The following is a 20,660-nucleotide window of genomic DNA, read 5'->3' as shown; positions in this document are numbered from 1 at the left end:
GCTCACATTATAAGATTCTTTACTTACATGTTAATTGCAGATCCTATCCCAGGTTTCCTTTTTCATGCAAAATACTATCTGCTCAGTGTGTCTCTTTCTTCTGTTCCTCATACCTGTGGCAATAAGAACAAACTGAAAGAAGTGATTTATTGAATTACTACTGTGAATAATTACCCTTGAATATTGAATGTAAAGTCAAGTTTCAAGTGGTTCTAGGCTACACTTGGATCAGTCTGTCCGGAATTAGATGAAATCTGGAATTCCAAAAGTTAAAAAGACAATTTTGAGCTTAACTGTAATGCACAGAAAATCCTCACATGCTCAAAATTTTAATGTGTATGGAATTGAGCTAGTTCTCAGATATATCTAATATATTGTAATATAATTATGCCAGTCACATGAGTTTATGGAAAATTAATTTTGTCAAACTAACTATCATTTTTGATGAGATCATGAGTTTGACTGATAAAGATAATCATGTTGATGCAATATACTAAGACTTCTGTAATGCATTTGACTTGGTACTGCACAACATTTTGATTAAGAAACTAGAATGATGCAAAATTAACATGACTCACCTTAAACTGAGTAAAAACTGGTTAAGTAATAGGTCTCAAATTGTATTGGAAACAGGAAATCATCATTGAATGGGTGTGTTTCTAGTGGGGTTCTACAGGGATTGGTTTTTGGCCCTACACTATTTACATTTTTATTAATTATCTGGAAGAAAACAAAAACATTACTGATAAAGATGATACAAAGTTTAGGGGAGAGGTGAGTAATGAAGAGGAAATGGCACTGAAAAAGAGCAGTCTGGATCACTTGGTATTTTGGGTGCAAGCAAACAGTGTGCATTTTAATACAGCCAAATGTAGTCATACAACTAGGAACAAAGAATATAGGCCATAGTTACAAGATGGGGACCTCTAACCTGGGAACAGTAACTCTGAAAAGGACTTGGGCATCATGGTGGAAAATCAGCCGAACATGAGCTCCCAGTGTGACCAAAAAGACTAATGAAATCCTTCAATGTATAAAAAGGGGAATATTGAGTATTATATTACATATGTATTTGATGCAACAGCTGTATCCAGCCACAGTTCAAGAAGGACGTTGATAAATTGGAGAGGGTTCAGAGAAGATCACAAGAATGATTAGATAATTGGAAAACATTCCTTTAGAGTGAAAGACTCAAGGAGCTTAATCTATTTAGCTTATCAAAGAGAAGGTTACAGGTTTACTTGATCACAAGCTATATGTACCTATGTGGGGAACCAAAATGTAATAGTAGAAGGCTCTTCAATCTCGCAAGCAAAGATATAACAAATTCCAGTGTCTGGAAGTCGAAGCTAGGCTATTTTAAACTAGAAATAATGCGCAGTTTTTTAACAGCGAGGGTCACTGACTGTTGAGTAACATGCCAAGTGTTGTGGTGGATTCTCCATCACTGGAAGTTTTTAAATCAAGATTGGATGTTTTTCTAAAAGAGATGCTCTAGTTCAAGCAGAAACTAATTCAGAGAATTCCTTTGAGAACATCTAAACTAGGTGGTCCCAATGGTCTCTGCTGTCCTTATAGTCTATATGAATTGTGTTTAACAAGTTACTTATATCTCTCTTTCCCCTTATTGCTCATTAGAAAGTAGAAGCTCAAGAAAGAGAAGATATTTTGGCTGGCATGGTTGGCAAACCAATAAAGGGTAAAGTTGGTAAACCCAAGATGAAGAAACTTCAGTTAGAAGAGACCATGCCATCCCCATTTGGTAGAAGAATAGTTCCACAGGTTACATCTGCTATGAAAGCTGATGCTAGTAAGAAATTGCTAAAGAAGAAGAAGGCAAGTCAAAGTATTTAATTTATCATTTTCATGCTAGTTCTGTAGGAAGTGCTACTGGTTTTTATGTTACCAGTTAGCACAGGAAGAATCCAAGCCACTAAACCAATGGTACTATAAAGACACTTTTGTTTTATATTGCCCACAGTCTACAAAAAGGAAAGCACTAAATGTCTGGTTGCTTTATATTGGCAAGCTTCTTGTAATTGCTTACAGCTATTTTTTTCACCAACAAGTCTCAGTATTGGCCTGTTTATTCTTTGGCAAAGACTAATAAATATATTACAGTTTGGTCCTGAAGCACACAGTATTGCTATTCTTTTCACTTCAGATTTGTCACCACCTTTTTAATTTTTAGGGTGATCTTGATTCTCTAGCAATAAAAATGGAATTTGATGAGGAGTTTGGTGGAACCCCAGCAGAGGGTGGTGGAGAGGACTCACTGAATACATCTGTCTCAGTGTCTAAAACTCCTAAACCCAAGAGGGAGAAAAAGGAGCCTGGTAAGTTACTTGCACACTGGTAATTAAACTCATTACATATTATATAAGATTAAGATATACAGCTGGCCAAAGCTACGTACTATATTTATGTTCATTATATTATCAACTTTTTTTGTATCTTTAGTTTGTTAGAGGCTGTCAGAATCTTAAACATACCATTTTTGTTTTATACTGTATTAGTGTACGAGAAGGGACCATATGAATTTTTAAAAGCATTACCACAGGAGAAACATTCCATAATAATTACCACTATGTAGGTTTATATAATCCTTCTCATGCTCAGGTTATGTCCAAGTGCTTTAGAAAAGCTATGCCATAGTTTAGTAGCACAGTAGCAATGACAGCAGGCGAGGTAGTAAATGCTATAGTTAGTTGCATAATCATATCCATTCTAACCCCCTGGTTTTAGTAACTAGTAATTTTCTAAAAATACCACTACTGAGTTGAGTTTTTCCAGGTTTTGTCTCTTTCCAAAGATGATTTTAAAAAAATTGTGCCAGAATGCTTAAGTTTTGAGAGTATAAATAGAGTAGAAAAATATGTTTGTTTAATTATAAAAAAGGAACTTCTTTGAGGTTGCCAGATTATGGCAGAGGTAGAGGTGAAGAGCAGGGAGGCAAGGCTGCACTTAGAACAGCTGTGGATTTCCAGAGTCTAGACAAGCACCATGACTCTCAAGATCAAATGTGCTGCTGTGAGTAGTAAGAAGCAGTTTTTTGGATATCTGCCACATTCTTGAAGTGGTCCCAGTACCACTGGCCATAGTTCATGCATACAGAGCTGCAGGGTCATGAAGCAGCTCAGTGCGCAGGCTATGCATGTCTGTTCTCAAAACATACAACTCAGTTGCCAGACCTTGTGTCTTGGTACCACAGAATAACCAATGGATGTCTGTGTCCTGAGCAGCATGTAACCTTCTAGTGATACAAGAAATAGGTGAGGAAAGAAAAAAGAGAAAATAAAAATAGATTGTAAAAAACTAAACTGTTGTCAGTAGCTACTGGTGTGGTCCTCTGCTCTTGTTCGATAATGATAACAGTCAGCTGCGTGCGTGTTCCCTCTGTGTGCTGTCCCGGTTCTGCGCAGATAGCTGACACAGAGAACCCCCAAAGACCACAGACTCGAATAAGATAGGAAGGAACCCAAGCCAGGTTTATAGTCAAACGAAGCCCAGTAATAGTTTCCCGAAGACTCTACAAGACATAATATGAATTTGTGCCCCCTGGCAATGGACTGGCTCAGTCAGTGGCAGGACTTTCCACTGCCCCCTATGTCAGACAAAGATGTGCACTCCGGGACCTACTTTTATATGGTTACAGGACAGATTAGTCATCTCTACTGACGTATTGAGGTACAGCCCCTTGACTCATTGGAGGCTGTCTCCCTCTTTGATCATGTTGTTTCAAACAGATCTATCCATCTGCCTGTTGACTCTGCCTTTAAGATGCACCTGTCTGCTTCTTGTTATCTCTGTGGAGAGTTCTGATGCCATCTTGGCACAAGTTCCTCTTATTAGCACTTATATGTGGATGCACCTGCTTCTAGCAGCCCTCTTCTCACCAACTTCTATGAGTGGGGCCTGCCTCTGGTGCACAGCCCAGCTTTTGCTTAGCAATGCCTGGAAGTACTTTGGTTCAGGCTTCAGGCCTCAGACTGGGCCTTTGATACAAGAGTTTATGTTTCAGGGCCTCATCTTACTACATAAACAAACAAACAAAAAAGAGAATGCAAAATGAGAAAGTAAAAGACAGAGAGGGAGAGGCATGTGTGTAAGAGAAGGGGCTTCCATCTTCTGTGAAGTTGTATCACCCAGACCTTCAAAGATGGGTAAATGTCCTTCAGGAAGAAAAGGGAAATGAGAACATGATATTCCTTTCAGAAAAGCTTTTACAAAAATGTAGGAAGCCAATTTTAGGCATTATAAAGAATAAGAAAAGACACCATAAATCTGTGTCCCTCCCCCGCCCCATAACACCCTCCCACCCCATTCTAAGTATTACTTTATATTGTAGGTACCAGGGTGAGAAGAACACCATCTTCCACAAAATCCGCTGCAAAAAAAGTGAAGAAACGAAACCCTTGGTCAGATGATGAATCCAAGTCTGAAAGTGATTTAGAAGAAAATGAACCTGTGATTATTCCAAGGGACTCTTTGCTTAGAAGAGCTGCAGGTACTCAGTTTTTTTGTAAAAGCAGCACTGTGTATATTATAGAATGACTGTACGTGAACTATTGTATGAACAGAATATGCAAACTTAAGTCTTAAATATGCCTCTCAGAATATCTTTAATCCTGATCTTTCCTTACTTTGAATAGGGGATTTGATAACCTGCATATAGCTTGTGTTGTAAATACTGCTAAAATTCTGCTTAAAACACTAAGCTTTATATTAAAGAAGGAGATACATTCAGTTATTTATGTTCCCTCATAAGAAGTAGGTTTCACATCCTTCCGTAAGAGATGAATGTTTCTTGGAATTAACTGTTTACCATAGTAGGTTTTGCAGTGTGGACTGGCAGCTGCTAGAACTCCATACTTCCTAGTTAACAGAAAAAAAACAAAACCAAACCCTCACGAAACAGGTAAATGGAAACAAGATTCAGCTATTACAAACCAGTTACATTATATATATATTTTAACTAGGTAATAGCAGCAGAGTACTATAAAACTACCAAAAGAAAAACCACAATCTGTTCTAAAATATTTAGCTCCTGATATATGAACGTACTACAGTCTGAGTGAGACAGCATCTGAGAAATGTATCCTGAAAATTGTTCTTAAATTTAAGGATTTAGGAACAGTTTGCTCAAGCTTTATAATGATAAAGAATGGAGATGGGTTCAGTTATTTATGTTCCCTCTTAAGAGAGAGGTTTCACATCCTTCTTTAAGAGATGAATGTAGATGGTAGTGTTCTGTAGATACTAATCAATGCCATCTGACAGTGGCTAGGCATTGGCAAGCTGTGATTTCTGCTTTTTATGCAAAATTTGTTAATTTTATTACCTTGTCCTTTCAACCCCCAAGTCACCATTTGTTTGTTTTTTCTACTTGTTGCATCTTGCCATAAACATAGATTGCATACTCCGTTATTTTATTATTTGTTTGTGAAGTGACTAGCACATTGGGACACTGACAGAAGGCTCTTCAATCTAGCAAGCAAAGATATAACAAAATCCAAAATTCTGCAGAAAAGGACCAGAGGATTACAGTGGATGAGAAGCTGGATATGAATCAACAGTATGCCCTCGTTGCCAAGAAAGCTAACGGCATATTGGGCTGCAATAGTAGGAGCATTGCCAGCAGATCAAGGGAAATGATTATTCCCCTCTGTTTGGCACTAGCTTCCAGTTTTGCGCCCTTCCCCCCCCCCCCCCCCCACTACAGAAAGGAGGTGGACAAATTGGAAAGTCCAGAGGAGGGCAACGAAAATGATTAGGGGGCTGGGGCACATGACTTACAAGGAGAGACTGAGGGAACTGGACTTATTTAGTCGGACGAGTGAGAGAGGATTTGACAGCAGCCTTCAACTACTTGAAGGGGGATTCCAAAGAGGCTGGAGCTAGGCTTTTCTCAGGGGTGGCAAATGAGAGAACAAGAAGCAATGGTCTCAAGTTGTAATGGGGGAGGTCTTGGTTGGATATTAGAAACAATTATTTCACTAGGAGGGTGATGAAGCACTGAAGTGGGTTACCTCGGGAGGTGGTGGAATCTCCATACTTAGAGGTTTCTAAGGCCCAGTTTGACAAAGCCCTGGCTGGGATGATTTAGTTGGGGTTGGTCCTGCTTTGAGCAGGAGGTTGGACTAATTGACCTTCTGAGGTCTCTTTCAACCCTAATCTTCTATGATTCTATATGCTACCATAATACAAATAATAACTAGATTGAAATGCTTTCCATTTTTCTTAGCTGAAAGACCCAAGTATACTTTTGATTTCTCAGAAGAGGAAGATGATGCTGATGACGATGATGCCAACAATAATAATGATTTAGATGAACTGAAAGTAAAAGCATCTCCAGTCATAAATGACCGAGAGGATGAGTTTGTTCCATCAGACAGTTTAGATAAAGATGAATATGACTTCTCTCCAGTCAAATCAAAACCTTCTCCAGAGTAAGTACGGTAACCAAATAGTTTCTTTAATATTATTTTTTAATTTAAGATAACTCTTTAGAGCCAGTGATTTTGGCCCATCTCAAATCAGAAACATGGAGATCATTTTGGGGACAATTGGGCAATGGATTAACATATTAATAATATACATACAGTGATCATATTAAAAGCTAAATTATACCTGCTGGGGAGGGGTGGAGGTGCATCTCACTTGAGTGTGTCAGTGAAGCATAATGTGTTCTAGGAATACTTCCTGACCCCCACCCCCTGTTCCCGGAGTTTGGAGACTGGGGAGGGATAGTCTCATACAGACATGCCATCTCTGGAACCTAGAACTAGTTTAACCTTATCCTCACCCATATGTCCTAAACAGCATCTGCAACCTCCTTATGAGTACTTCCTGTACAGGTGGATTGAGTGCAGGAAAGGGATTCTCAGCATATTCTCACCTTTCCAATGCACCAATGTGGAAGCAAGCATAGTTTGGCCCAAGTATTACTATAGTGTTGAAGGTGCTGCTTTGCCAAATGGCATTGCTAAGTTTCTCTGCTTCTCACCATGCCCCCGCCTCAGTTTTAGTATACAAAATAGGTTGAAAAAATAGCAAACCTGAAATTCTCCAATAATGTCAAATGATCAAAAAATTTGGCTGAGTAGTTATATAGTGGTAAATTTTTGCAAAGAGGTAGCAAAAGTGCTATATATTTTACAATACTAGTTTAATCTCTGAAGTGTATCGTACAGTGCCTGTGCAGTAGAATGTATATAGCACAATGCATATACAGGTTTTTTTTTCATTTTTTTTAAAGTAGAAAAACATCTCACGAGAAGAAGAATCAAGATTTTGGAAATCTGTTCTCATTTCCATCATATTCTCAGAAGACAGATGATGGTATGTTTACTCAGTTAACACTATAGAGACACACACATTCCCTCACTCAGACTTTGTAGGTTGTTTGGTCAGATTTGGTCAAATCAGAAAAATCCCTGTAAATCTGGGCAGAATAATGCTAGAAAAACAAAGCATATGCCAAAAGTTTTTGTAGTTGTTGGATTATCACAGATAAGAAGAAGTTGCAGTGTCCTTACAGGCTCTCTAGAATGTCAGGTGTACTTTCTTCATAGCCTTAATTTTAACTGGAATCAAATACATTTTATATCTAGTAGAATTAAATCATGCAGTCAATGTATATGCTTACATCATGTACTGAACTTTTTTTTTTCTTTTAGATGCAACAAAACTAGACAGTGAAGAAGAGGATTCTGCTCCAGTTTTCTCATCTTCTTTTACCCTGAAACAAACAGAAAAAACTCAAAGTAAAACAGTAGCTGCTAAAAAAGGTAAATAGCTGTATTTATACTAAACCAACGTATTTAGTGAAAGCTTAGTTCTCCTACATAATATGACTTCTGCAGATCCCCATAATAGGAGTTCATTCCTTGGGACCCAGTGGTGTGGAGTAAAGGGTACAAACCTCTTCCAGCTCCTTAATTATCTTAGTCTGTCTCTCTCTTCACTGACCACTGTGATCACACATCCTAATTCTTTCCAGGTCTGGGATTAGTGTTAAAATTTAGATTGGTGTTTATGAACTAGAGGCTCCATGACCTGAGTGAAACTCTAGGTCCATATCAGTCAGCTCCAGCACTTTTAAACTGAAGTAGTCACTCCAAGGTGCTCATGCTTTGAAGTCTTCTCCAGTGGGCTGAGCAAACAACTAATCAAAAGGCTCAGAGCACTTCTCTTATGACTATTTCTTAAGAGAAATAAAAGATAACATGAGCACCAAGGAAGAATCATCAGGATTCTCTGAATCTGGTAGGGAATTGGAGATTAAGGTCAGTGTCACTTAGCATAGTTGTCTTTCTTGGATACTAGGAATTCTGAGGATGAGGCCCTCCTTGAAGCTTTGGAGGTCCCCCATTTGTTTCAGTGGGGATTACAGAATTGGTCTCTTGCAAGGCCTTTGCATGTGCTGCAGAGAGAATTAGAATGGGTGAATTGTCCCCATATAAGTGTATGTCCATCAGCTGGATCTGGTCCTACAGTGACATTTGGATTTTTTTAGAGCTGTTGGCCAGTGCCAAGACTCATTAGGAGGTTCAGTTCTATCAGTCATGGTTCTGAAGAGGAAGTGAGGCACAAGGCTACTGATCTTTCTGGGCAACTCTCTCATAGTGGTACTTGTGTCGCTGCTTCCCATTTCCATTCTGAGCTGTGTCTCCACGGGCTATTTTTCCTCCTGGGCAAATTCCTTCCTTATGTGTTCCATCTCGTGTGGTATTGGACCTCTAGTGCAGTGAGAGAGGATCTCTCTTTTAAGGGTAAGAGACTTAGGCCCCACTCTAACAAAGCTATTATAAATGCATACTTAAGTGTTTTGCTAGCTTGGCTTTAGTGAACGATGAGATACTTGTTTTCCTTACCACTCACGTTAACTTAAAATGGTGAAAAATAAGGTTCTCCTCCACATGATCTTTACCTTTAAGTCACTGCACAACTCTGCCCCTCCATACCTTTCTGCCTTTGTCTCTCATGTTGTTTCCCTTCCCTTCTCCTTCACCCAGCTCATCTACTCCTTCATGATACCAGCCTCTGTACCCTGCCTCCCATTTCACCCCCAGTAGTCCCGTAGGCTCTCTTTCCTGCTATCCCTCCTTTTTCATATCCTCCTTCAAACAGAAAAATGTTCTCTGCTGTGCTGTTCACTAGCCCTCACTAAATTACTACATTATCTTACTGCTGTCATCCCATCCTTCCCCTCAAGTCCCTGGCATGTCTGATAGCAGCTATAAACTTTTCAGGGCAGTGAATGTCATTTTTTGGGACATGCTCCACAAACAGTTGGGCTTTGTGAAATATAGTAACTATTATTAATTTATTATGTAAATCTAAAACAGTGAAACTGAACGTTGAAAGAAAAATGTTTGCTCTAATAGAACATTCTTCCATTCTGAGGTTAACATTCTCAGCTGCCATAAATGTGAAAAAGAAATATGCACACTTGAAGACTCTATAAGTGGATGCAGACAATTTTAACGTTTTTCAGAACTGAAGGGATGCATTGTCTTTAAAAACAAATATCTGTTTTTAGACTTTAAAACAAAGCTATGAGAGAGTGATTTCTGCACAAAACACAGGTGTCTTCACTAAAACATTTCAGTTTTTGAGCTCCAATCTCATTGATGCAGCTAATTCCAAAGAGGACAAAAAATTGACCTCTAGCTAATGCAACAGAGAGAAAGCTTCAGCCTGAATATAAGGGGCATAATTTTCCCAAGTACAGAAAATTCTTCTCACTTACTCATTTGCTACATCAGAGGTAGTCAATAGGCAGACCATGGACCAAATCCAGACTGCCAGATGCTTTTGAACGGACTGTGATATCTTTTTATTTACTTATCAGTATCATTATTGTTTTTGTATTATTTTCTCTGGAGTCTGGACCTTGACAATACCTTGACCAAGAAATCTGGACCTTGACAAAAAGTAATTGATTACCCCTGTGCTACGTGATAATTATACTATAATCAGAGTGCCTAGTATCTTCTTAACTATAAGATATATTAACCTAATATGTGAATTCAGCCACTTTAGTATATCTGATTTTGTGAACAGCAAAACCAGCTTCAGACATACCCCCTAAACCTAAAAGATCTCCCAAGCGGAAGAAGATGGAAATTATAAACTCTGATTCAGATTCAGAATTTGGCCTTCCAAAGAAGACTGCACCACCCAAAGGTAAGGATTTTTGTGCATTGCATTGTTAGGATTAGTATATAATTACTATAGATACATATCTGTAGGATTTTACTACATTACATCTTACTAATATTACGCTATCACCACTAAAGCTCACACTTCCAAGCATGTTGTATTAAGTGAATTGACTTTCTCAGCTTCTCTGTATAACACAGGGTCAAATTGAGTTTTGTGAATGAAAAAACAGCACTGTTCCTAAAACTAGAAACAAGTGTCATGAAAACTGTGTTCATTTCCTAATATGCACTAGTCAGCCATGAGATGTTTCTCATGGGTACAACATTACACATTCTATTGGTACCTCCCACAATAGACAATGTTGTAAAATGGTGCTAAGTGAACTGTACTTTATGGAAATTCATTTAATGGCACAAAATCTCTATTTCTTCATTATTACTAATGTTTCTTATAGGAACCTTTATTCTTCAGATACCATTTTCACTGTTGGGCCTCATGTTCCCAGTAAAAGACAAAAACAAAGCTCACCTAGTGTAGGTGGTTTTGGCCCTTTGAATCCGTTCAGTGAGAAACCAGCTTTCATCCCTCACACTATGGCCACAATAGAATTTTATAGTAGGAGATCTCAACCATCAGGGAGTGGATCTAAGTAGATACAACACAGAAGACCGAAGAGAATAGCCACAGAGACTACATGTAAAGAATGCCTCAGTGATGAGACATCAGACTAATTCTGCTAAATAGATGATGACGACAGTTGGTCATGGATAGCCTGGAAGGAGAGTGGAGATCTCATTTAACTACCACTGCCTCAGAGATCCAACAGTTGTAGATCTAGTAGAGCACTGCCCTGTCTTGAACTGAGTGCATGAAATGCAAGAGTGAGATTCCTATGACAAGATGATAGTTTCACAGAAGCAAAATTAAAGGTATGAAACAGAAAGTGAGACACATTGGAGTGGCAGAACGGTAGCATTTTACTTACATTTTTTATAGGTAGAAAACTGTAGAATGTTTTAGCCTTTGGATGAAATTAAACTGTTTTAGAAATAGATCTGCTAATATTCAGAACACCAAGCAATGTCACTTCTTTAATATCAGTAAAATTATTTTATTTTTTCTCAACCAGGAAAGGGTAGAGGGTCCAAGAAAAGGAAAGCATCTGGTTCTGAAAATGAAGGTGAATACAACCCTGGGAAGAAAACACCCAAGTCAGCCCCAAGCAAGGTCAGTTCAGAGAGTCTGTTGTTGCATGAAAAGGACAAGGTTTGGCTTCATGATATCTGGCTATTATTTTCTGTATCACATGAAGCATTTTTACAATATTTTAAAATGTCTAAATCTGATCATTACTCTGAACTGAGGTTTTAGATAGGTCTAGAATCTAGATGTTATAGGAATGTTTGTTTCCAATGTGAATGCCAGAATTCTGTATTTTTATGGCGGCATGGTTTTTTTCTTTCAGAAATTCAAGAAAGCCTCCTTTGACCAGGATTCAGATGTAGACATCTTTCAATCAGACTTTGCTTCTGAACCAGCATCTAAGCCCCGGATGGGTCGGGCTAGAAAAGAAGTGAAATATTTTGCAGAGTCTGATGAAGATGATGATTTTACTATGTTTAATTAAGTGCCCAAAGAGCACACAAACATTTTCCAACAAATATCTTGTGTTGTCCTTTTGTCCCTTCTGTCGCAGACTTTTGTACATTTGACTTATTTTCTGTGATGATGTAATTGATGGTTTTTATTGTGTGTAGGCATTTTAACATTTTGTTCTTACACCTACAGTTTTATGATCTTTTTTACTCATTGAAATGTTATGTATTTGTCTGACTGGCTCGTAGAAATGTTTTAGGCAGCGGTGCTAAAGCACACATTTTAATTGTCATGGTTGCAAACTGCAGACCTGCTTTTTGAAATGAAGTTTAAACATTAAAAATGGAAAACTGTCAGTCTTGTGTGAAGATTTGGACTACAGGTACTGCTTCTACACAGTTTTAAAATAAATATATTTTATTCTTTGCCAGGAGACTCCATGGAAAAAGGTAAACAGTATATGAACATAGAAAGCATTGTTAAACAATCTCAATGTACAAACAGAGCCAGTGAAAGTACATCACAGACTTGCTAGAATATATTTATATATATATATATATAAAAAAAAATCCACTAGTGCTTTAAATGAAACCTAAGAAACTGACACTTTTTTAATCAGTTTACCACTGTTTTCACTCTGATTCATGGTGATTTAACAAGGTCAAGAAGCCAGATTCTCTCTCCCATGTATTTTGGAAGTCCTAGTGGTAGCCCGCTGGTATCAGGCATGTTGGGAAAAGCCCAACTCCTGGCCCCAGTTTCTTAAAGAAATAAACTAGACTCACCAGTTCAAAGGTAATGAATAAGCCTGTTGGTTATCCCCATGAAGTTTCCCTAATGGCTTGTGAACAAGTAAACAAAAACATGGTAACACTGAAAAGTGTTTCTGCCTTGGAGGCTATCACTGAAAAAAATTGTAGTTTTTTAAAAAATGTGTAGATATGTCATCAGCCAAGTAATAAACCACTTTTTAAAATTTAAAGTGACATTAACAGTAGAACAAATAACATCTGAATAACTGATCTGGTAGTTACACTGATACAGAAGTCCCTTCTGCTAGTATTTTTTGAATACTTTTATGGGGAAGGAGATGGAATAAGAGATGCAAACTGAGGGCATCAAAAAGAGCAATGACACAGTTTCATACTAACTAAATCAGAATGTATTTTTAAATGTTCTTATCTGGACATGTACAAGTAGTCCAGTTTTTATAAACTTGATGTCCTGATCCTTTTAGATATGCAAGACAAAAAAGGAAAGCACCAAACATCCAGTATAGAAAGTAGAGCCATACATTTGTATGTACAAAGTCAGAAATGTAACCAGAATTTAAAGTTTGAGATTGGTCTTGTCACCATGCAGTCTTGGTTGTTCAGAAGAGAAAATAGAAGCTTAACTAGTTTCTTGTTGCTGATTGAAATGGCTGATTTAGAGTTTCAAACATTTTCTAGTTTTAAGAATTTAAACAGCAAGGAGTAATATACTGATACATATGAAAATGTCTTGGTCCTTTTTGAGTTTTAATAGAATATATATATTAAGTCCAGAAACTAAGCAGCAGTAAAAATGTTTTTCTTGCTTTTTTCATCCCTGTACATAAGGTATTAGGAATGTCTAAAGTAGCTGTAAAATGTCTTATTGCAAAAGTGGTGATTGACTGACACTGCTGTTATCCACTGAGCTGGGTGAGATGCTAGGACTGTGCTCTGCTGTATTTCCACTGGAGCTTGGTGTCAGTGGTTCATGTCCCTCAGAGTTCTCCAACATTTCCTGAATAAGCGGTGGCATTGATCCAGGGATTTCCATTTTCAATGTAATGACACGTTCTGCACCTTTAAAAACAACAGAAAAAACCTTTTGGTTACCAGTAGTGTGGCTGTTCATATTAATACTGTTACTTTCAGAAATCCCAGTTCAAGACAGTGAAATCTTTCTGTTTAATAAATTGATGACAGACAAGGAGTTTAAAATATCAAATATTTTGCTTACAAGATTTTGGGGTCAGTGGTTTGTTTATGTCCTTCAGAATTGCACAAGGTTTTATAAGCAAAATATTTCATAAATTGTAGTAGTGCAAAAAAAGCTGTACTTAACTATACTAAAAATAGTCAAAATTATTTGTCACTAAAAAGCAATATTAGATCAATTCCTTCTGAACATTTTGTGAAGTTTCAAAATAAAAGATACCAGCAAATACAAGCTACAGAATGGGTAAAGGGACTGACCAGTAACTTTTTTTTTTTTTTTTTTTTTTTTTTTTTAAAAGAAAAAGAAAACCATTTTCAATGTCGCTTCAGAATCATCCAAACTGGTAAAACTACAAAATACTAAATTTAATTAAAGGACTAGGAGCATGTCCTGACCTATAATCAGTTTAGCTCCCCTGCATATATTGCAGCAGCAAACGATGTAAAATATTATGTTAGGGCAAAATTTGTCTTAAAGCACAGGGCCTGATTCAGCTCTTTTCCTTTGTGATTATGCCATTTACTTCTGATTTACAACAATATGAGATCAGAATAAGGCTCCTAATTTTAAAATTTCAGAAAATCTTATTTGTTTAGCAGCAGAGTGCACTCTGATATTTTTGCTGGAGTTGCTTTACATACACACATTCTCATGTCAAGTATTTCCACTAGTCTGTTCCTCGGGATGTCCTATAGCTGATTACAAAAATAAATAAGAAAACATCACTCCCTACTTACTCTAAAGTTTTGTTTCTAATCCCTTCAACACTACAGCAACCTCTGCAACAGGATGATAAACAGACACAGGCTTTTTGACATTTTAAATATAAGAGACCACAAAATACAGTGCTAGAAACTGTAAATATGAAAAACACAGATTAAACACCGACTTCTTTCCAACCTGAAGTCATAATATGCCATGAAATAGAAACTACTTTAACATATCATATCCCTCCTAACAAGAGGATTGTACTCTACTAAGCAATAAAATACCCTGAGACTGTAGTTTAAAGTACTTGGAAACTTTGTAGGTAATAGCACCACTTTCCTCTGAACTCATTGTATTTTTATGTAGCATTGGCACTCTAGAAAGCATTATAATAAAAAAGGGCTAATAAGCCCTCTACACTTCAGCGCATGAGCCAGCAATAGGATAGGAAGAAACTTGCCTTCTGTTTTATAGGTTGTTCCTTAATTATATACTGACATTTCTTTATACCGTCCTCTAAAGTATCTGGTATTGGCCACTATCAGATAAAAGACAATTAACTAAAGAGGCCTCTGTTTTACCCAGTATGACATTTCCTATGTGGAAAGTTCTCTGTGCCTGCAGCTTAAAAGAACAATAGATTTAATTTCCCTCACTGCTTGTATAACCCCCAAATAAATCTTAGAACTACCCTGAATTCAAGCAACTTTGATAACAGTACACGGTTTAAATAGCTAGCATGGTGGAGATTTTGTAGGCACCTAAGGGAATTATGCTTCTTTGAAAAGCCCTTCCCCCTTTTCAGTTACCATAGTAATACATTTCTGTTGCTCATAGGTATATACAGAAGGTGGGATTCATAAGGGGAACTCAGACTGAGCATTGCAGCACCTAGCCTTTTGGAGCCTTGTCATCAAGTCAAATTCACATCCCCAAGTTAGGCATCCAGGTGCCCTCTACAATGGAAGGGGAGAGTTAGGTGCTTAAGAATGGGTTTTATAAAAGCCAGCATACTCCAGCTCTCACATGGAGATTCTCTATTGGATTGGCATCACAGCGTCTGCCATGGATTGTTTACGAATATGGAAGCAATGTAATCTCAGCACGACAACCAAGTTCAGAATCTATTCGAGCTATATCCTCTCTCTACTGTTGTGCGATTGCAAAACATGGACACTATGCCACTCAGACTGGGCAAAGCTCGACACGTTCCACACAATATGCCACAGTTGTACATTGGGTATCAAGTGGAACGACTTAATTTGTAACGCAGATGTTTATAGTTGCTCCAATCTACCAACTACTGGGGCCATTGTCCACAGACAGCGTATTACACTTTTCAGACATATCACCTGCAAACGCCATTCTCTGGATGGTTTGTTAACATCCAGGATAAAATTCCAGCAACCAAAGGATGGAGGCAGACCCGCTATTACATGGGTTCACCAAGTCTGTTCCAATGTTGGTCTCTCGGGCTTTCAAGCCCTTGTGGTCGTACAGGAAGAGACCAAATGACCAACAATCACTATGGCCAACTGTTCAGCTAAGAAGCAGCAGCACTCTAAGCAGGGAGCTGCATAAGCTAACTCATAGGAAAAAGTGGGGGGCGGGAGGGTGCCCTAAGACCTGCCCCTCAAAGGGAGTTAGGCACCTAACTCCAGGGAAGGGTTCTCAGCCATGACTCCTGAGTGGTCCAAAGGGAGGCACCTCCCTCTCGTTAGATGCCTAAGTCAGGTCAGTACTTTTTTAAAAAAACTGAGCAGGCAGCACTGGCTGAGTTGGATCTCTCTGTGTCTCCTGTTGAAAACGTTCCACTTTTTTGTAAATAATTAAATATTCACTGGGCCACAAAGAGAGAGGTTAGGACACTCGGTCATGGGAGACCCAAGTTCCGGCTACACAGGAACAGGCGGACTGGGAATTTGAACACCAGTATTGCTCTATCACAGATAAATGGTGGATATTTTATGTAGGACTCGGTCCGATAGACGTACCAAATTAGCCTCAGAGTATGCCTACCAGCGGGCAAGATGGGAGGAATACCCACTGTATCAACTCGTTCCTTACCCGATTTTTTTTTTAGTAACAAAAGGAAGCACCAGAGACGGGGGTCAGATTATGAATGGGTGTAGAGAGGAAGAGGTGGGACACAGCCACCCCCCACAAACAGAGGGAGCATGGAGAGGCAGCAGAGACAGAAGGGAAGAGGCAGGGCCAGAGTCTCTCCACTTCTGGCCATGCTGCTCTCTCCCCAGCCTCCAAAGCAGCTGCAGCTCTGGGGCTGGCAGGCTGCAGCCATGCCACTCAGCCCCACCCCCCCAGAGCAGGCTGTGGCCGCACGGCCCAGGCCCTGGAGCACGCTGCGGCTGTGCAACCCGGCCCAGCCCACTGGAACATGCTGTGGCCACGCCGCCTGGTCTGGCCTGCCGGAACAGCTCCAGCCAGGCCAGAGATGCCCTCCCCAGATAAGATGGGAAGGGATGGGATGGGGAGAGTGTGGGGGTCCCAGGCTAGGGGTGGGGGTCATATGGGGGAGGTAGTCATGGGTTACTCCCCTGACCCTCAGCTTCTCTCCCCACCCCCCCAAAAAATTTCCCACCAGTTGCTGTCCTGGCCCGTCAGGGTAAGCAGCTGGCGCTCCGGGACACTTTGTTTACTGAGGTTTACCTCCATGCCTGTGGACGCTCGAGGTAAACAAACCACCAGCAGCTTCTCCTGACAGACCAGGAGCCAAAGTTTGCTGACCTTTGAATTTTATGAACGGGTTATAAAAATTTTCCATTTTTACTTATCCATCTTGGGGGGGGGGTCGCCTTATAAATGAACCAGCTTATGATCGAGTCTATATGGTATTTTTTGAACCCTACTGGGGCTTAACCATCAAGCTGCTCAGTCATGTTAGGACTGAGGCAGCTGTGTGCATGCCTAGTGGCAGAAATTTAGGCCCTAAGGGGACTTTACCAGTGGAAAGTGAGGCACCAACAGACTTAGGGGGGAACCAAGCAGGTGATTTGAAAATCTGAATTTTGGATATAGATGCCTGGATGCAATTTCCACAGATAAGAATTACTATGGTAGAAAACAGCAAAGTGGAAATAAGACGAAAATTTCCCAGAAGCACATATGGTAGACTGGGTGACCTTTTCTAAACATTTTTATAGCCTTATATTGCTACAAGTTGACTTTGTAAATTTAGCCAGATGAGAGAGAATTAACTTTCTGAACTTCACCCTCATAAACAAATTATGCGCTTTATTAAACTATGTCTGATATGTAGGTCTTTGAGGACCACTTTTGCTTTCTACTCCAGTTCTGGAACTTCCCTCTAGAATGATCTTTTAATTTACATCAAGCCAGAAGGCTAACTTCTCACTTCAGCATATAAATCTCACTTCACCATATGAACTGAATTCTAACCTCTTAACCTAGATCCATGTTGTCTTAAAGCTATGACAACTTAGATTTTAATTGAAAGCAACTATACTAAGATGCTGATTTCTTGACTGGGAAAAGTTTTGAGGCATGCTGTCAAATACAAATGCAGTTAGTTTTTAAAAAAATAATCAGTATAACAGATTCCATTAGTTTACATACAGAAATCTCATGACAAATCTAGCAACTGAAGGAAACCTAACATTGCTTTTGATATCTGCAGGGGACGAGAGAGAGGCCGGAAACTTTAAAGAAAGTAGAATACTGACCATTAAAAACAGGAGAAAAGGTGATGCAATGGGTCAGTGCACTAATTGTTCAACTGGAGATTTATGGCCTGCCTCTGCTCTCACACTGGTTTAAGTCAGATGTAACTCCACTGAAGGCAATGCACTTACACATATGTAAAGCTGAGGAAATGGGTATCGGGTCCCCAGAATCAGAGCCTGACATTGGATGCAATCACATATTTATCAGAGTTGGCAGAGTGGATGCCAAAGCAGTGCAGTCTCTGTGCTTAGGACTAGAGCTATCTCAGTGCAGGGTGGCTCAGGCTGTGTAGGAAGAGTAGTGTTGGGGAGACATGCTGCAAGTTGTTCATACTCCTTTTCAGAGCTAGCTGCTAGAGACCATTCCCTCTTGGAGCTGAAGTGCACCAAATGGCATAGGAGCCAGCCCTTACTTGTGTACATGTAGAGATCCTCCCTACTGGAAGAATTCAACTACCAATAATTACTAGTAAATAGAGAATTTATTGTGTGTCCATGATATGTATTTATTCAGTCTGGCAGACCCACTAAAATGTACAGTTTCTCAGACACTTTCAATAAGAAGTTCAGGTATGTGAAAAACAGCATAGTTTGAATTAGATGGGCTAAGTTTCTAAAGTTCAGGAGTGGTTGGATCCAGGAAGCTGGTCTATCAGATCTGTGCTTAGGGGAGTTTTGCATTTGTTAGAAAATCTGTTTTTCAGACAGCACCAAAAATCTATTTGAAAGCAACTTGTGATGTACTAATTCAATTAGGCTGCATCCAACTAGAAACAAAGGTGACTGTGTTCAGCTCTGAACTTCTGCCCCAAAGCTGCTGCACAATATTCCACTGGACCAAATACTAGCACCAGGAGTGAGGTTCATAAAACATTTGTCTCTGCTCCCAGGTGGTTCCTGCTAGCTTCTGGAGCAAGTGCTGGAGGTGATCTTTTTCTTTAAGCATTGTAGATAGGACCAGTACATTAGATTGCGGTCCAGTTTGACTCCTAAATAAGTGACAGCTGGATGGAAAGGGAGCAGACAATCCTCAACATAGACTGTAAGGGACTGATCGGTTTGTTGATTGTTCGGATGGAAGGTTGTGGCCACCATCTTAGACTCACCTAATGTAAGTCTCCACTGATGAAGGTAAATGGCCAGAGCATTCGTGTCCTGGCTGAGTGACCCTTCGATATCATGTGGATTGCTTCCCACACGAGTGAGACTGATGTCATTCACATATACATAGTTATCATGACCGACCAACAACCAAGGCTAAGTGTATAAGCTGAAAAGGAGAGGCGCTCGAATGAATCCTTGTGGGAGTCTATTACAGAGACGCCTAAGCTGGCTAGCTTTTGTCTCCAGATTGAAAGACGAACCTCCAATTTGTTATTTCCATGATAAGCTGCACCATGGGTAACAGGAAATAGCCTGCAACAACTTGGCGGTCAGTCCTCATTGAAGCACATGCCAGCTGACAGATCCACCAGAATGGTGCCAACTTCCTTGCATTCTTGCAGGCATCTTTGATAGGTGTTAGGCGAATTACTTGATCTTGCTATCTGCACCATTAGTGCCTTAGCCACACATTAACATTTAACTTATGTTTGTGTGTTGGCTTATAGAGATCCCTCAAAACTTCGATGAGATGTAATTTTACCATTAAAACTGCATGGAGGGCGATGTTGGAAGAAAACAACCTGCTGTACAAAAGGCGGAAAATGGTCCTAATAGGCATAAACAAGCATTGCACACTTTTTTATAAGAAGATCTGCCGAGCTCCAGAAGAAAAACCTACACCTGCAGACTGACTTTGTGACATCCTGTCACGGAGTCACCAGGCAATGCTCTGGAACAGCTCCCCACAAAGCCCGTCAGGACTTTGGGGAGCCTCCTCTCCCTTGGAGCAGACTTGTTCAGGGCAAGAAGCTCACACGTCTTCACCTCCTGGGTCTCTCCTTGGAGCATTCAGCATCCTCTGCCCCTCCGTGCGCTTCCCACAGCGAGCCCACCAGGCGGGGTCCTGGGGAAGCCACAGGGTCCTGCACCTCCACTTTGCAGACAGACGTGACTCTTAGCCAGCCAGTAAAACAGAGGTTTATTCGATGACAGGAACAGGGTCTAAAACAGAGCTTGTAGATACAGTGAACCAGACCCCTCGGCCGGGTCCATTCTGGGGGTCAGTGAGCCAGACCCCCAGGTCTGCACTTCACTCCTCGTCCCCAGGCAGCTCCAGACTCACAACCCCCTCCAGCCCCTCCTCTCTGCTCAGCTCCTTTCCCAGGCCAGGAGGTCACCTGATCTCTTTGTCTCCAACACCTTCAGCTGGCACCTTTGCAGGGGAGGGGCCCAGGCCATCACTTGCTAGGAGACAGAATGCCAGGCATTTAGGTGCACTGGCCCTTTGCTCTGCCAGATACTTAAGAACTGCTTAGGGGACACTGAGGCACCAACACAGTATTCATAGAAAACATTAAGAACATTCCTAGTTCATCACACATCCTTTTTCAGCAGCTGTTCATACACTCATGT

General features: G+C 39.9%; 2 protein-coding genes across 9 annotated transcripts in view; one reads left to right on the top strand and one right to left on the bottom strand.

Moving 5' to 3' along the window:
- TOP2B (DNA topoisomerase II beta) overlaps positions 1–12,122 on the top strand; it is a 119,406-nt gene extending 107,284 nt beyond the window's left edge. For 5 of the 6 annotated variants that reach the window (XM_050938293.1, XM_050938295.1, XM_050938294.1 and 2 more), the window contains 9 exons: positions 1,639–1,836; positions 2,192–2,336; positions 4,349–4,507; positions 6,245–6,449; positions 7,259–7,341; positions 7,680–7,790; positions 10,069–10,191; positions 11,300–11,397; positions 11,636–12,122. In XM_050938293.1, the coding sequence (XP_050794250.1) occupies positions 1,639–1,836; positions 2,192–2,336; positions 4,349–4,507; positions 6,245–6,449; positions 7,259–7,341; positions 7,680–7,790; positions 10,069–10,191; positions 11,300–11,397; positions 11,636–11,797 (1,284 nt within the window). In that variant the 3' untranslated portion in view covers positions 11,798–12,122. The remainder of the gene's footprint in view (positions 1–1,638; positions 1,837–2,191; positions 2,337–4,348; positions 4,508–6,244; positions 6,450–7,258; positions 7,342–7,679; positions 7,791–10,068; positions 10,192–11,299; positions 11,398–11,635) is intronic. The other variant, XM_050938296.1, reaches the window with a different exon arrangement.
- A 1,279-nt stretch (positions 12,123–13,401) lies between these two features.
- Positions 13,402–20,660, bottom strand: part of RARB (retinoic acid receptor beta) — a 674,993-nt gene continuing 667,734 nt past the window's right edge. For all 3 annotated transcript variants that reach the window (XM_050938490.1, XM_050938491.1, XM_050938492.1), the window contains one exon: positions 13,402–13,598. In XM_050938490.1, coding sequence (XP_050794447.1) covers positions 13,402–13,598 — 197 coding nt within the window. The remainder of the gene's footprint in view (positions 13,599–20,660) is intronic.

Source organism: Gopherus flavomarginatus, chromosome 2 (assembly GCF_025201925.1).
Source record: "Gopherus flavomarginatus isolate rGopFla2 chromosome 2, rGopFla2.mat.asm, whole genome shotgun sequence".
In the NCBI taxonomy this organism is placed as follows: Eukaryota; Metazoa; Chordata; order Testudines; family Testudinidae; genus Gopherus; species Gopherus flavomarginatus.
Note: the sequence above shows the minus strand (reverse complement) of the source record. Positions and strands in the feature narration are given on the sequence as shown.